Source organism: Xylona heveae, assembly GCF_001619985.1.
Source record: "Xylona heveae TC161 unplaced genomic scaffold L228scaffold_3, whole genome shotgun sequence".
NCBI lineage: Eukaryota > Fungi > Ascomycota > Xylonomycetes > Xylonales > Xylonaceae > Xylona > Xylona heveae.
Window position 1 is genome coordinate 2066565 of NW_017264195.1, and position 13180 is coordinate 2079744.

General features: G+C 48.0%; 6 protein-coding genes across 6 annotated transcripts; 3 read left to right on the plus strand and 3 right to left on the minus strand.

The window, feature by feature from the left end:
- Positions 1 to 406: 406 nt before the first annotated feature.
- L228DRAFT_208800 (mevalonate kinase) lies at positions 407 to 1813 on the plus strand (the record flags this gene model as incomplete). The annotated part of the gene is made up of 2 exons (XM_018329775.1): positions 407 to 481; positions 545 to 1813. 2 exons carry the CDS (start codon positions 407 to 409, stop codon positions 1811 to 1813), a joined length of 1344 nt encoding a protein of 447 aa, XP_018190144.1.
- Positions 1814 to 2304: 491 nt separating this feature from the next.
- On the plus strand, positions 2305 to 4406 carry L228DRAFT_208811 (fungal-specific transcription factor domain protein; the record flags this gene model as incomplete). The annotated part of the gene is made up of 5 exons (XM_018329776.1): positions 2305 to 2336; positions 2392 to 2966; positions 3014 to 3590; positions 3663 to 3981; positions 4038 to 4406. 5 exons carry the CDS (start codon positions 2305 to 2307, stop codon positions 4404 to 4406), a joined length of 1872 nt encoding a protein of 623 aa, XP_018190145.1.
- A 604-nt stretch (positions 4407 to 5010) lies between these two features.
- Positions 5011 to 6793, minus strand: L228DRAFT_245560 (ThrRS/AlaRS common domain-containing protein). The gene is made up of 2 exons (XM_018332193.1): positions 6497 to 6793; positions 5011 to 6333 (listed from the first exon to the last, which is right to left on the minus strand). The coding sequence occupies exons 1-2, from the start codon at positions 6497 to 6499 to the stop codon at positions 5287 to 5289; spliced, it is 1050 nt and encodes a 349-aa protein (XP_018190146.1). The 5' UTR covers positions 6500 to 6793; the 3' UTR covers positions 5011 to 5286.
- A 447-nt stretch (positions 6794 to 7240) lies between these two features.
- On the minus strand, positions 7241 to 8890 carry L228DRAFT_245561 (PLP-dependent transferase). The gene has a single exon (XM_018332194.1). It carries the CDS (start codon positions 8421 to 8423, stop codon positions 7356 to 7358), a length of 1068 nt encoding a protein of 355 aa, XP_018190147.1. The 5' UTR covers positions 8424 to 8890; the 3' UTR covers positions 7241 to 7355.
- A 518-nt stretch (positions 8891 to 9408) lies between these two features.
- On the plus strand, positions 9409 to 10623 carry L228DRAFT_266915 (farnesyltransferas-like protein; the record flags this gene model as incomplete). The annotated part of the gene is made up of 3 exons (XM_018334923.1): positions 9409 to 9626; positions 9706 to 9810; positions 9897 to 10623. The coding sequence occupies 3 exons, from the start codon at positions 9409 to 9411 to the stop codon at positions 10621 to 10623; spliced, it is 1050 nt and encodes a 349-aa protein (XP_018190148.1).
- A 165-nt stretch (positions 10624 to 10788) lies between these two features.
- On the minus strand, positions 10789 to 12666 carry L228DRAFT_245564 (tryptophan synthase beta subunit-like PLP-dependent enzyme). Its single transcript, XM_018332195.1, has 4 exons — positions 12468 to 12666; positions 12293 to 12411; positions 12117 to 12170; positions 10789 to 11968 (listed from the first exon to the last, which is right to left on the minus strand). Exons 2-4 carry the CDS (start codon positions 12373 to 12375, stop codon positions 10978 to 10980), a joined length of 1128 nt encoding a protein of 375 aa, XP_018190149.1. The 5' UTR covers positions 12376 to 12411; positions 12468 to 12666; the 3' UTR covers positions 10789 to 10977.
- Between the last annotated feature and the right edge of the window lie 514 nt (positions 12667 to 13180).

Below are 13180 nucleotides of genomic sequence, written 5' to 3' on the forward strand. Positions count from 1 at the left end.
AGCGATAAGATTATCGCTTGTTCCTGACCCGCCAAAAGTTTAATTAACCGTTGCGGCCATTGGAGGTGGATGATATACCTGTAGTTAGTACCTTACGACGCTACCTTTTAGTCCACAACTCCACCATATATATGCGCCGTCCCTGCAGCCTTCTAGTCTAAATCCCCTGACGACAGGCAGCCTAGTCCAACGATTCACAGCTGCAATCATGAATGACTTCAAGGGTGCCAACGGTGCAACTTCGAATCACGGTGCTTTCGTTTCGAAAGAATCTAATGGCAGTGCTATTCCTGCCCCGGTGGCCCATCTCCAGCATGGCCTCGAAGCTGCGCACCTGAATGATGCTCCTTTCCAAGGCCATCATGCCGCCTCAAGACCCGCGCCAGATCGAAGAAAGTCTTCGCCAATGGCCCCGGCTTTTATGGTCTCGGCGCCTGGCAAAGTCATAGTATTTGGAGAACACGCTGTCGTCTATGGAAAGGTGAGCAGAATTTCCAGATATATTGCCCTGACAGGAGACTAACGAGAGATCAAACCGTTTTAGCCGGCCATGGCAGCAACAATCTCTCTCCGGTCTTATCTTCACGTTACGACGCTGTCCAAGTCACATAGAACCGTCTCTCTGCGATTCCCTGATATTGATCTCGACCATACCTGGGATATTGAAACACTGCCGTGGGATGTGTTTTCGGCGCCATCGAAAAAGAAGTACTATTACGACAGGGTCACTTCTCTGGACCAAGAACTTGTGGACGCTATCAAACCCCATCTCTCTGTTGTCTCCCCTAATGCTTCTCCCGATGCGCGCAAAGTCCACCATGCTTCGGCATTCGCGTTCCTTTACCTATATCTTTCGCTGGGCTCGCCAAAGTCATCCGCATGTATATATACGCTTCGTTCTACATTACCAGTGGGGGCCGGTCTGGGAAGCAGTGCCAGCATTTGCGTCTGCCTTAGCACTGCACTCTTATTGCAAATCCGAACCTTGGCAGGCCCTCACGCGGACCAACCATCCGACGAGTCTGAAGTGCAATTGGAGAGGATTAACCGTTGGGCGTTTGTCGGAGAAATGTGTATACATGGAAATCCCAGTGGTGTGGACAATACCGTTTCAGCCGGAGGAAAAGCCGTTGTTTACAAGCGCGAGGTCTCTGGCCGACCTCCCACTGTAACACCATTAAGAGCCTTCCCAGAGCTTCCCCTTTTGCTGGTCAATTCGCGCCATCCACGTTCAACTGGTACTCAAGTCGCCAAAGTGGGCGCGCTGAAAGAAGCCCACCCCACCGTAACAAATCAGCTTCTGGACGCTATCCACGAAGTGACCGATTCGGCATACAAGCTCCTTACTTCTCCCGACTACAACAAGGATGATCCTGCTTCTCTCCAGTACCTTGGAGAATTGATCCAGATCAATCATGGTCTGCTGACGTCCTTGGGTGTCTCACACCCTCGTCTGGAACGTATTCGCGAGCTTGTTGATTATGCAGGCATTGGATGGACCAAACTGACAGGAGCTGGTGGCGGTGGTTGTGCCATCACCATTCTGAAGCCCGAGGCAGACGTGGAAAAGGTCAAAGGATTGATGGACCAGCTCGATGCTGAGGGCTTTGAGCGTTTTGAGACTACTCTTGGAGGTGATGGCGTCGGTGTGCTGTGGCCGGCGGTGCTGCAAAATGGCACCGACGAAGAGGGCGGTGAAGAAATTGATCAGGAGAAATTCTTGAATGCGCCAGATACCGCCGCGATCGAAGATTTGGTCGGCGTGGGCGTTCAGGAAAAGAGGGACGGCTGGAAGTTTTGGAGACCAACGTGATAGTTTGTTGCTCACGTTCGATTGCAGCTGCATTGCGCATGCTTTCTCACAGGTTCATTGCGGGAACAATTTACGTCTTTATATACAAGCTTGGCGCTGAATGAGGGCAAAGGCATATAAGATGATTATGAAAAGTAATGCATCCTTAATTAATATTAATAGCAATTATACGAGCTTTCCACGACAATACTCCTACTTCAGAATTTGCCTCTCCAGGGGTTCTTTTTCCTGGCCTTGAGCCCAGGTCAGCTCTATTGAAAAAAAAAAAAAGAATCTCGCAATTCAGATTCACCCATTTACCTTGAAATAAAGTATCAATTCGATATGAGCACGAGTAATTGAGATATTAGACTGAAATACAACCTATATGGTGTAGGGTTGTTAGACGAGGATAGCCTACGGATCGTCTAAATTATTCCCGACATTGCGATTCCCGACAACACACAATATCATCGACATACCCGATTGATGAATTGGTTAATGCACAGAGAATGCGGCTTTCTATATCCTGTGATGCTTGTCGGTAAGATGAGATCGATTCCATGTCCTCAAATTCATCACACTAAGAATGATTGTAGAGAAGCCAAGGTCAAGTGTATACATGAAGGTCATCCGCCTTGCCGTCGGTGTCAACGGCGGAATCGACAGGCTTGCGTGCTCACTGATCCACGAGCGTCGCCTTTAAGGCCACGCAGAGACTCGGAGCGAGTTCAGCACAAGGCAAGATCTGCTCCTAGAGCTGCAGTGGCCAATTCCACTGTCAATCGCGCCGCCCCAACCAATGATCTCCAACCTACTACGCCTTCTAATCCGATTGCATCGTTATCTGCGTCCACCATCATCTGTGCCTGTGATACCTACCGTAAGAAATTCCCTGTAGCCAACTTTCTCCATTATCCATCACTTATTGCCGAAATATCGGCCAATCCTTCGTCCGTGGACCCGGTGTTTGTGGCTTCACTGTTTTCCTTATGTGCCCGCTTTCTTCCAGAGCATCACCTGGAGGCTGGCGAAACATATGCCGAGTATGCACGCGCCGAGCTGGCTCGTAAGGCATTCGAGGCTCCTTCACTTTACCTGGCACAGTCTTCAGCAATGATGGTGTTCTATGAGTGGGGCTCAGGGCATCCCTATAAAGCATGGATGTATAGTGGTAAGTGTAGCGCCTTTTTTATATGGAACATGCGCTGACCTCGTCAGGAATGGCAACTTATATGGTCCAGTCGCTGTTACGAACAGCGGACGATAGCATGGAGCAAAATCCAGATGAATTCCAAGCCTCCCAGATCCAGTACGAGCAGCTTGTCCGCACTTATTGGGTCTGCTTTGCTCAAGACTGTGAGCTAAGCTCAGGAGCTCGCCAGCATTTTTCTCCCTCCTTTCGCCAGATCTCTGTGCCCTTGCCAATCAGCGATCATGATTTCAATTTTGGTCGTCGAGGGTCACCAAGATTGATGCCGGCGAATCTTAGTCGAGATTCCCCGCTGTGCATGAAGATGACTATTGATCATGGCTTGATCGTCGTGACCCGCGGGTTTGATATCTCTGTACGCATCTTGCGATTTGCCAACGAAAGTCGTCGTGGTCGGACATCGTCAACGACTACGGATTCATTATCGATCCAGCAGCGGAACTGGCAAATCCTGAAAGAGGAGCTGGATGAATGGAGGGCCCTGCAAGACTTCACTCTTCAATATCCCGCTACTAGCGTCCAGGCGCATGTTGCTCTCGGATACGGTGAGCTCTTTGCTTACATCAATCTGATCTATTTTATGAGGTAGGTGTTAGGATGACCATTCTCCGAGTCATATCAAATTAGTCACAGTTCAGTGTGATTAACTTGCTGCAGCATTCTATTCCTCTATCGCGACCAGCTTTTGTCTAGCTTAAAGCAGGTCCATGAGTCCCGTCAGGATCGTGCCATTGAACACCTTTTTGAAGCTGCACAAAGTATTGGAGGTGTCTTATCAGCCCTGGAGGCCTCCGGGGCCCCCATCATCACTCCATATTCCGGATTCAGTGCCTTTGTTGCTGCACATGTAAATATGTATGGCACGGTGTCACCGTTACGATATCCAGGTGGGCAAGAGCGGGCAGAGGCAGAGAAGAAGTCTAATTTCTCGTACCTTGAACGGCTGTGCAAATTCTGGCCAGTCGGTCATAGCTGGGTATGTCTGCTATTTTTATTTTCAAGTTAACTTGCATCGGGGTTAACTATTGGCAGTGGCGAACCGTACAAGAAGCAAACAAATTCTACCAAAGTGCGAAGAATAACCAAGAGCACGTCCTTGCAGGTGACCGTCACGGCCATATCACCCTAGCAGGCACTCTCGATGAGTACGGCGATATTCGATCGTCTCGTCCTCTTCAGGGGCCGTCCTCGAATACCCGCCGGCGAGCAACAGGAACGGAGGCAAATATACCTCCACAAGGGGGACAGATGGACTCTCCTGCTCAGACCCATCTTCCGTTTAGTGACCAGTTTACCTTGGACTCTCACGAACTGGAGATGCTGCAGTGGCCCTTTATTGACGAAACATGGTCATCTGGTTTTGATACAGGGCTTGACTCTGCATGGCCCAATTTTGGCTGACATGGGAAAGCCAAGCTGTAGGACTTGCATAGGACTGCAGAATGATCCAGATTCGGAACTTGAGGCCGACTAAGGTCCTTGATGATCAGCATACCCGGTGAGTCGGCCTGTATCTCAAAGTCTCATGCACGTCACAACAAGCCACTACTGTGACATCTTCACCATTACTCGTCCAACATGCTATTATTAGTCACTTGTTGGTCATGAACTGGGGGATTCCGCGAGCTCAGGACGAATCCCACTCATTCGGTCCCCATTTGTAGCCGACGTGCGTCCGTCATTGTCGCCCTTTAACAAGACCGACTCAAAGGCTCCCGTTCGCAGTTGTGCCCCAGTCGGGAGAGACACTATACTGGCTCACCGTTATTCCTTCAAGGACAGCCCTCCTTACCTGAATAAACACTCTCTATGAGGACTCTCAAGAAGCTGAGGTAGCATCATCCTTGAATTTGATGATGACGCATGCCTTACCGTCTGACCCTCATGGAAGACATTTCTGACGAAGCAGACACAATCGTCATATGGGTATCTCCTGCTTGCACGATTCGCAAGAGGACTCGGTGTTTGCCTTCAGACAATCGAAGACCACTTTTGATTGACTGTCCCGAGCAGAGAAGGATCCTCTGACCATATCGCTGCAGTCTCACCAAGCCAAGGATGGCCCCTTTCCCTGTTTATTGATGTAGAGTGTAGACAGGTCTTCACTATTAATTGATACGAGACATTGAGAATTCAAGCTAGCGGTCGTGACTACGACTCCCTTCCCCCAAAAAAAACCTAATAAATCTAAATCTATTTCAATATCCGGCACAACTCCACCTCCCCTACCGAAAACCATCCCATTAAACTCCTCTGCTGCTGCTACTTAAATACTCACTACTCACACATCCGTAATCTCATACGACACCTTCGAAACGCCCTTCGACCTACTGATCTTCCTCACCACAACGCCTCCAATATCCCGCGTCGTCGGCAAATGCGTGCCCCCACAGGGATACGCTCCCACGCCATCAACATCTACCACACGCACCTGCACTTTTCCATCACCGTCAATTGGCAGTTTAAACCCTTCTGGCAACGCCGCACAGCGCGCTTTTGCCTGCTCCTCATCCCACAACTCAACATTCACTGCAAGGCTCCGCTGCACCAACTCGCTCACCCTTTCCTGAATCGCAGCCTTGTGCTCACCGGCAATCAGGCCCCGAAACTCGACAAACGCCATCCCCGGCGCGTGGTTTGCTTTGATTTCAGACACGGGTTGTCCGATTTGGTCCTGTAGTTGTCGGACTGCAAGGCCCAGAATGTGCCCCCCCGTGTGGTACCGCGAGTGGTAGTTGCGTGTGGCGCTGTCGATGGTCTGCATGACGGATGCGCCTTTTTGCCATGTTGGTTGAACTTGTTCGTTTGGAGGTCCTTGATCATTGGGACGTCCTCCTTTGGCATCTTGTGACGAGGACGAAAATCTTCCAAAATGATAGATGATTTGGGGCGCTGTGGTTGACTTGCGGACAAGTTTGACGTTGAATATCGATGAACCTTGTTTGTTATTTTCTGCCTTTTCGTCTTGTCTGTGTGGATCTTCTTGGTACTTTCGTTCTAGTGTATTTGCTTGATCTTGACCGTGTTGCTCTGGCGTCCTCATTTCATCTAGAGATTCCAGTTGCGAAGTAGGCACCGCGGGCTTCATGTACCCGATATCGCTGGGCTGTCCGCCGCCTTGAGGATGAAATATCGTTTCTTCGGTGGCAATAACATAGTCGTCTTCTTCGCTGCCACTATCGATGGCACCTTTGAAAAGCCCTCTGTCCGCTTCTGGAAGAGAATGTATCAATTGACACGAGACGATTCTCGTCACGAGCTCGTGTAGCGATGCTTGGGTTTGGTATACTGGCACTGTGCCGGTCCCGCGGGCGATTGTTGATATTGACTAGTTAGAAGACGCATTAGTTGGTTTTCTGGAATCATCCCAAAATCGCAATTGTTCGTGTGAGTATACTGTATGATATATGCGGCATGCCTGAAGCAGCTGGCTGGATCCGGATAATGACATATATATTTTCGGACTCAGGACTCAGGATTCATGCACGTACCATGATGCTTGACTCTTGCAGCTTGCAGCTTGCAGCTTGCAGCCTAAGTCTTTCGTCTTCAGGATACGGCTGTTTGAACAACCTTTTTTCTATATCTGTATTCTCGCTTTGCTTTGCTTTCTATGCCTCTGTTTTGATCTTGAATTGAGTATAGTATATCAAAATATCTATCATATAAATATGTGTAGTAGGAAAAAAAAAATAAAGTCAAGATATCACTTGAGAGGAGACGGTTTTTATATGATAAACCAAACAACGATTTCGGAAAGATTGATTCCCGATAAGTTACTAAGGTAGAGACAGGCGAGGGGGGAGGTTTGTTGTGAAATTGGGGAGAGGTAGTAAACTGGAGTTATTTATATATTTCCGAAGTATCGGGAATAAATGTGCGGAGTTGTGGTTGGATCGAGGACTATTTCCGCGTTTCGGGAGTCGGCGAGTCGCCAGTTCGCCAAATCAATGCAAATTGAGCAGTCCGAGGCGGTATCGAAGATAATGAGCGTGGATTCTTTGGCTGGTCGCTGCGCCAAAAATAAAAGGAAAGAAAAGAGAAGATAAGGTAATGAAAGCTGAAACATCAAAATGGGAGAAAATTAAAAATAAATATAGGAAACTTAAGAAAAAGCAAAAAAAGCGTACAAAACACGAGGATTATGTGTTATATGGGTTTCAAGAGGCTTGGAAGGAGAAAGTAAACATGGGTTAGAGGGCTAGAGCAGGAGGCTTGGAAAGGTGAATTTATAGTCAAGGACCCAGAGCATCTAACACTTGAAGTCTAACACTAAGAAGTCTAATTTAAATCTATATGATGAAAGCCAGGCTAGTTATACTTTATAAAGATGGCTCAGCTCGTATGCAATTAAGTCCACTGTCTCACCCACGCATTGAAATCGGCCACCTCTGATGCATTTGTTGCCCATGACGTGACAATCCTCACCACAGCTTGTTGCTCATCTAGGTGCTCCCAGATATAGAAGCTATACCGCTCTTCTAAGCGGCGAATCAAGCTTGTTGGCAGTATTACAAAAACTTGATTCGTCTCTGTTTTTGCCGATAATCGGTATCCCAACGTTTGGAAATTGTCGGAAATCATATGGGCCATCTTGTTGGCATTTGTTGCCAGCTCAAAGAAGAGATCTCCCCGGAAGAGTTCTGCAAACTGGGCACCTATGATACGACCCTTGGCCAGCAAGGCGCCGTGTTGTTTCAAGTGGAAAGCAAAGCCTTCCGCCAAGTGGCTCCGCACAACAATGGCCTCCCCCAGTAATGCGCCCATCTTGGTCCCGCCAATCCAGAAAATGTCTGTTAGATCGACTAGATCTCGCGGTGTCAAATTATTTGACGGCGCACTCAGTGCGACTCCAATGCGAGCGCCATCCATGTGAAGTAACAGGTTCCAGCGTTTGCACACTGCGCTGATACTTTCCAGCTCTTGCTTGGTGTAGATGGTTCCTAATTCCGTAGCGTTGGAAATATAGACCAGCCGCGGTTTAGCCATGTGCGGGAAGAATTGATTCTGACGGACAGTCTTCTCCAGGTTTTCTGCCGTCATTTTCCCTCGTGATCCAGGGACAATAATCATTTTGTGTCCGGTAGCTTCAATGGCACCCGCTTCCTTGTCCACAATATGTCCTGACCCGACAGTCAGCACTGCCTCGTAAGGCCGTAAACAGCTCGCGATGCAGATCAAGTTGGCAGAGGTCCCGCTGGGCACGAAGTGGATGGCCACCTCATCCTCGGTGGCAGAAAGTTTTCTTTGGATTAATCGGCGTGCTTCGCTGCTGTATTCATCGTTCCCATAAGAGACTTGCTGCGTTGAATTGGTGCGCACAAGAGCTTCGAGGAGTTGCGGATGAGCACCTTCGCTGTAGTCGTCGGTAAAGCTGTACTTGGGCGGCGTCTTGGTTTCAAGAAAAGAGGAAGGCATTTTTAGAATGTATAATTTGAGAGGAAATAGTCAGTAAAGGGCGTGAGGCATTGAAAGAGCAAAATGTTCTATGGATCGAGCTGATAAACATGTAATATAGGGCGGTTGAGTCGAGCCTTGAAGTCCAAAACTTATTCCCGATGTCGGGAATGCACTGCACATCCCACCTCTTATCAAATGTTGGATCTAGTCGATCGAACGAATGGAATTGCGTCAATTATGTTCCCCGGATTTCGTAAATATTGCTCTCCCAAGTAGTAGAAGGCACTAGCAGCTATTTCCAGTAGTTCTGCCTTCGTGCAATCCTGAGTCCATCCAGCACGAAGTCAGCATCAGCGTCCGGCGCAGAGGAGAAAAGCCTCGCCCTCTCCTTCATTTCCTCTCACTGTGAATATTCAGAGTCAATAGTTTATTTCAGATGAAGAATAATTATTCTTGGATAAGAGTAGACATTGGAAGTATGATCTTCGGACCCTGCAAAAGTGGTAATATTACCAACGGGACATAGGAGTTATGGTGTGGTGTGTCTAGATTATAACCATAGAAGTTATAGTATGGTTATAAATGCGAGAATTCATGAGCAGGACAGTCACGTTTGCTTCTCGACCACTTCATTTCCATTCAAGTGCTTATTCTCCATTTGCTGTAGATGAGGACTTGGAATCTGAGTCTAGATATGACTTAATCCGCACATAATTGGAACGCTCTTTGTTGGACTTTAATATTGTTCTCTATTGTTTATCAATTTCCTGGGTTGGCTATTGTTCTCGCCAAAGCTCCGCCCTCCGACCTTCACCCCACCCTATACATCACCACAGGAGATATAATTCACCGCCTTTCAGCTGCAAACCGACCACCCTCGTCCCAAGCTGTATATCTCTGGTTCCGCCACCATTCTTTGCCTGCAGTTTGGAAAAATCAACCTCAAAGTGTTCGTCCAGACCCAGAGATAGAAAAAAAATTACCTTCAACAATAAGCATACAAATGGGGAGCTACGCCGACGACTCGAAATGGGCGGACATTGTTCCGATCCCCCAGGACGATGGCGGCCCAAATGCGCTGGCGACTATAGCATACCCAGATGCCTATAGTGAAGCTACATCATATTTGCGGGCAATCATGGCCAAGAACGAGTTCAGCGATCGGGTGCTTGAACTCACTGCGGATATCATTGACATGAACCCTGCGCATTACACGGTATGGTAAGTGCCATGGCTTCTTAGCTTTTCTAGTAACTTGACAGAAAGCAATTTTCGATACTAACAGAGTATCTTACCACAGGTTGTATCGTGCAAAGACTCTACTGCAACTGAATAAGGATCTGAGAGAGGAGCTCGACTGGGTGAATCCTATTGCGCTGGCACATCAGAAGAATTATCAAATATGGTATGCTTACGAGAACCTCCTCTATTTTCCCCGACTCAGCAATACCTGCGCATTGTATAATAATAGCTTACTCTTTTATCTTTCAGGCACCACCGGCAGCTTCTGACAGACAAACGAAATGCATACGACGGGGAACGTGAATTTATCGGAGAAATGCTGGACGAAGACTCAAAAAACTACCACGTATGGTCATACCGGCAATGGCTAGTTCGACGATTTGATCTCTGGGACGACAAGGAGATTCCATTTGTAGAAGAGATGCTCAAGCGGGACATTCGGAACAATTCCGCCTGGAATCATCGCTGGTTCACAGTGTTTGGACGATATAGACCCTTAACCGACATAAAGCATACGGAACAGTCAAAACAAGCCGCATCTTTTGCTCCTTTATCCCAGACTGGCAGAACAATAGAGTCATATCCGGATAGTCTTATTGACCGCGAGGTTGCCTTTGCACAAGAAGCTATCAAGCTCGCGCCGCAAAATCAGAGTCCCTGGAACTATCTCTCTGGGGTATTGCGGGAGGCCGGACGGCCACTGGCTACTGTGAAGCCATTTGTGGAGCAGTTTGCGAACCTGGACGAACCGGAAAAGGTCCGGTCGAGTCACGCCCTGGATTTCCTGGCCTCGATATATGCTGGTGAACAACCAACTTCTGGCCCTAGCAGTGCAGATGAAAGCCAAAAAGATGTGAAGAAGGCGTGTCAAGCACTCGATCTTCTTGCTGAAAAATATGACCCCATTCGACGATTCTACTGGGGCTGGAGGAAAGATATAATTACAAAGGAGGCTAGAGCGACTGGTACTGCATGAATCGAGTGTTCTTTGTGCAGCGATTTTATCAATGAATACCCGGCGTTCTAGTTGATTGGAAAAGAATCTATTAAAGCATGTATACAGAGACCAGATTAGTCAAATTCAGGGAAATGTTGACACAATGCATAAGCATGTAATATGAACAAATTCAAGTAACATTCTTACGCATTTCCATAATCCTTAAATTCAAACAGATCCGATGTGACATAAATAGCCCTATACTAATGCAAAACCCGACAATCAATTATCCATATTAAGAGCGCGACTTCAAGCCAAAATCATTGCGTATTGCAACCAATACTCGACCGCATAGATTAATCCTAACTCCAAATACGGCATGAACCCGAGCATCTACCCACGCGGCGCAGTCACCGAGCTAGGCACCATCTCATCGTCCGCAGCCCCCAGCTTGTCCACCAACGGTCCATACACGCGACGATACTCTGCGAGCCCTTCCACCGTAATGTTCGACCCGCCACAGACTACCAAAACGACTTTACTCTCAGGCGTCAAATGCGGCAGCAACTGCTTCAGTCTCTTGCCATTATAACACACCGCGACACTCACACCACACGCCGCCTCGACAAGCAATCGCTCGTCGTCCGCGAGCCGCCACGATCCCATGGCCGCTTCCGCATCCGAGAGCACCAAACTCTTCACATTATTCTGCACGTTCTCGCGTCCGAGTTGGCCCAGCTCGAACGCCTTTTCCGCAACGCGCGTCGCTCCCAAGCTGGTCGCGATACTCGTTATTCCTGTCAACGTGACCAGTTCATTTGCGTCCAATGCCGAGGCCAGCGAGTCCGCTCCTGCCGTCTCGACGGCGACGACAGATACGTCCGGTGACCAGCCGTGTCGCTCGAGACCTTGCATGATGCCAATAAAGAGGCCGCCGCCGCCGACGGAGCATATGATTGCGTCTGGCTTTTCGGCCTGTACTGTTTTTGCGTCTCGTGCATGGTCTTGGGCGCCATGACTATCCCGAAAATCGGCAGCAATTTCATCGACAATCGTCGAATTACCCTTCCAGATATCTGGATGGTCAAAAGGCGGCACATATACCCCCTTGGTATCCCGAGTTAGGATCTCCTCGCGCAGGAATCGATCGGCTTCGGCCCAGCTCGCCCCGTGCTGGATCACGTCTGTGGCCCCAGCGACGCGGATCTTGGCAATCATCATGGGTTTTGTCGACATGGGCACGACCACTGTGGCAGGGTGGCCCAGGTCCTGTGCGGCAGTCACGCATGCGAGTCCTGCGTTGCCGCCGCTGGAGCTGTAGAAGTGGATGTCGGGATCATCTCCGCGTTCACGTAGTCGTGCGAGAAGATAGTTTCCGATTCCTCTGTACTTTAGTTAGCTATTATTATTATTTTTTCTTCTTTTTCTTTTTTTTTTGGGTCTTTTTGTATTTTTGCATTGTTTTCACTTGATTTCTCAATCCAGGAGTAGTGAAAGGGAAAAAAACAGGGGAAACGTATGTATTTACATACCGTGATTTAAAAGAACCCGCGGGTTGCAGATTATCTAGCTTGAGAAAGACTTTGCTTCTACGTCTGAGCTTGTGCTTTTCTTTTTTTTTTGCATTTGATGTTTTTTCCCATCCCGTCTTCAGAGTATATTTTGTGACGTATACTTGAAGACAGGCAGGAGGAGAGGTTACACGTACCATCCTGCGGCGCGGGAAAGCGCGGATGACTCTATCAGGGGCGTCTTGCGCCAGGGCTGTGTCGACGGAGCCGTCTTTGTCATTTTGATATCTATTGTACGTTGACGTAGGTAGGTTTCCTTGATGTCTGGATTAATTGATGTATTCAGCCAAAGGGAAAGAGAAGATGATTTACCTCCAATGTGCCCGCAAAGACGTTGGGGTAGTGGTGAAGCAGTTTCACAATGTGACTGCTGTATATGGTGATTAAAGGTGGTAAAGGTGGCTTATTCCAATTGCGGCCAATTCCTTTTTTTTTTTGTTGATTGGCCAAAATAGTACAGACTGATGAGAAAAACAATAGTGTAGAGAATCCAAATGATGAGTATAAAGACAATTGAGTGGAAAAAATGAAACAGGAACAAGAAGCTGTTCTGCTTCAACGGGGGTTTATATACCACGCCCCACGGAAATAGGAATGTGGGGATAGAGCCCATGTGCGCCCTATCGTCGGGAATAAAATCACTGTCGGAAAAGACACATCATGTCAGCATGGAACGATGTATAAAGGTGGTCGGATAAGTGCACATGAAGTTTTAGTATTATTCAGGTACTTTGTACGTTGTACAGTATGTTACAATCAAAGGTCTTCGTTCTCTTCGAACAGACTAGAATAATTTCAATTTATCCAGGCTTCCGTCCATCGACAATTCACCGTTATGTCTTTTCCCTGAGTCGCCAAACCCGGCGGTTCTGTCGTCGGGTATCGGTCGTCGGCAAACGAATAATGCATAGCCGCGCCATGCCAGGACTCCGGTTTATAAATTATGGGGTAATAAGAATTGTTTGATCCGGCTGGACACCTAACTATGGGGTAATAAATACCGTGCTATGGGGTAATGAGAATTT

Bases quoted from the DNA above. Each gene is read 5' to 3' on its own strand.
- L228DRAFT_245564 (XM_018332195.1), bottom strand. From the start codon at position 12,375: ATGACAAAGACGGCTCCGTCGACACAGCCCTGGCGCAAGACGCCCCTG. The intron at 12,171-12,292 runs GTACGTGTAACC...CAGACGTAGAAG, and splicing joins CTTTCCCGCGCCGCAGGATG to CAAAGTCTTTCTCAAGCTAG. The intron at 11,969-12,116 runs GTATGTAAATAC...ACTAAAGTACAG, and splicing joins GCGGGTTCTTTTAAATCACG to AGGAATCGGAAACTATCTTC.
- L228DRAFT_245561 (XM_018332194.1), bottom strand. From the start codon at position 8,423: ATGCCTTCCTCTTTTCTTGAAACCAAGACGCCGCCCAAGTACAGCTTT.